We start from the raw sequence: 2,262 nt of genomic DNA on the forward strand, positions 1-2,262 counted from the left end.
CAGATAAAGGTCATTTCCAATGTTCCAAACGATATGATGTGACTTTAACTCAGGTCAAATTCCCATCAAACCCATTTGGGTGAGGTTATAGTCTGCTGAGGGCCTCTGGGTTTGACCTCTGACATGTCTGCATTTGTTAAAGTATGAAGGAGGCCAGTGTGTCGGATCACGTGAAGGAAACCCCCTGCTGGATAATTAGATCGCAAAAAAATGTGCTCAATTACATTTTCACAGAGAGACTGCGGATGAGACACTCTCATAAATGTCTTATTTAAAAAAACAAACAAACAAACAAGCAAAAAACCTTGTGTGTGCTGCATGTGGAGGGAAGCATTTTGAAAACTCAAGGGGACAATGAAGGTGGATAGTGTTACACCGTCACACTTTATTAGCTGAAGAGGAAAAAAAACAATGACAACAACTCATCATCAATGGCACATGACAGAATACTTGTAGCATTAGGGAAAAAAAAGTCCACAGGTGTCATCTTAAAAGGCAGTGCTGCTGTATGAGTGGTCACATTAGACACAAGAGACAATAACAAAGATCCTACAGTCCAAACACCAGGATATTTACAGCACATGTGCCCTGGTTAATGTGTTCAGAACATCAGAAAGCCTCTGTACAACAACATGGCCATGCAGGCACGGTTCAGCCAGGATCAGAAGAAAACCAGCCCCCTAACATTTCTGCCACCCTCACTAACCATTCATGTCGTTCACCTCTGAGCAAAACAGACTTTGTGGAGGCTTGTTAAAGGTTACGAAGCATAAAAATATACCCCAGCTATGGACCCAGATCCAGACAGATCAGAAGAGTAACTTGCCCTGACCTATCAGATGTGTGTTTGAGTTTGGAGTCTGGTCTTACAGAACCAGAGGAAGTAAAAAGAAATGGCAGAGAAGTTAAACTCTGGCTGATCCCAAACAGAGCCAAAAAGAAAAAAAAAACACATGAAACTGTAACTACATGAGGCTGAACTGACACTTGTGGGGTGTTAAGTTATGTGATAACTGTTCTATAACTGGTGATGATTAGTTAGTGGCTCTTGTTCACCGGCTGAAAACATACTCGGTGTAGCTGGTCCACAGTTTGTCTTCCCCCGGGTCGTTGCTGCCGTACGAGCACGTCCCGGTGGAGTTACAGGCCACCATGTGGAAACCAGCCTCGGCCAGCCGGTCAAACGCCTGCTCCAGAAAGTTATACTTGAGGTAATACCTGGCGGTGTACTTGTCAGGGGGTCGGTCCGGGTCTCGGCTCTCGTTCAGGGTCTCCCCGAAGACCTCTTTGGCCAGAGAGATCTTGCTGCACACGGTTATCCTGGCGACTCTGCGGAACTTGGCGTCCGCCTGGATGTCCCTCCCGATGGTGTAGCTGCCTCGGTACCCGATGGTGATGTAGCCGGAGCTGGGCCCGGGGGAGCGCACGGTGGTCCTGTCCGAGGAGGAGGAGGAGGAGGTGACCGGGCTCGTCAGCTCAGCCTCCTCCGGCTCCCCGCTGTCCTCCGCGCACAAGCTGTCCTTACTGACCGCCGCCAGGCGCCTGGAGAGCTCCGGCAGCTGGAAGAAGTCCGCTTCTTTCTGCAGCCGCCTCCTCTCCTTGAAAAACTCGGGCAGGAAGAGCTCAGAGTCCCGTAAGTAGTCCAAAATGTAGCGGAACAGAAAGCCGTCGCGGTCGAAGAAGAAGCGGCCCTTGCTGTCTTTCGGCAGCTCTTGCGGGGAGCCCTGGGTGAAGCGGGTCCACAGGAGAGAGTTGGGGACCGCGGTGAGAGTTTCGAGTCGGGTCACATACACCTGCCCGCCCACGTTCAGCTCCACGATCTCAGGGAAAGTTTTGTCGGCTTGTGCCATATCTTCTTCTTCAAGTAGTGTCCCTCCCTGTGTGTTCCCTAACAAGGAAGGACAGTTGGTGAGTCTCTCTCCTCACTGTGCAGAAATGTTTGTATTGGTTTGGCTGTGTGGGAGGAGAAGAGAGGAGAAGAGAAGAGAGGGAGAAGGGCGGCCGGCAGAGACATTAACTGTTCACTGACAGCTCTGAGAAATCACAATGCTGCCTTCAAGTGCTCCCTGTAAGCCTCAACCCCCGTGTTCAACACTTGTAAACCAAACACAACACTTGTACACAAAGTAGAAAGAAGGTTAGCTGCCAGTTAGCTTACTTAGCTTAAAATCACTGATCATTTAATGATTTCGTACTTTTGCCTTTAATGAGTTGATCATGATTAGCCAATAAGAAAATAATATTTAACATAATTAACTCTAA

The 2,262-nt window shown here is 48.7% G+C and overlaps 1 protein-coding gene across 1 annotated transcript; it reads right to left on the reverse strand.

The window, feature by feature from the left end:
* Positions 1-361: 361 nt before the first annotated feature.
* On the reverse strand, positions 362-2,006 carry LOC115580812 (BTB/POZ domain-containing protein KCTD12-like). The gene has a single exon (XM_030415476.1). It carries the CDS (start codon positions 1,848-1,850, stop codon positions 1,053-1,055), a length of 798 nt encoding a protein of 265 aa, XP_030271336.1. The 5' UTR covers positions 1,851-2,006; the 3' UTR covers positions 362-1,052.
* Positions 2,007-2,262: the final 256 nt, after the last annotated feature.

This window comes from Sparus aurata, chromosome 4 (genome assembly GCF_900880675.1).
Source record: "Sparus aurata chromosome 4, fSpaAur1.1, whole genome shotgun sequence".
Lineage (NCBI taxonomy): Eukaryota > Metazoa > Chordata > Actinopteri > Spariformes > Sparidae > Sparus > Sparus aurata.

What these genes read in the sequence shown, in the direction of transcription:
- LOC115580812 (XM_030415476.1), bottom strand. Translation starts at nt 1,850, where the DNA reads ATGGCACAAGCCGACAAAACTTTCCCTGAGATCGTGGAGCTGAACGTG.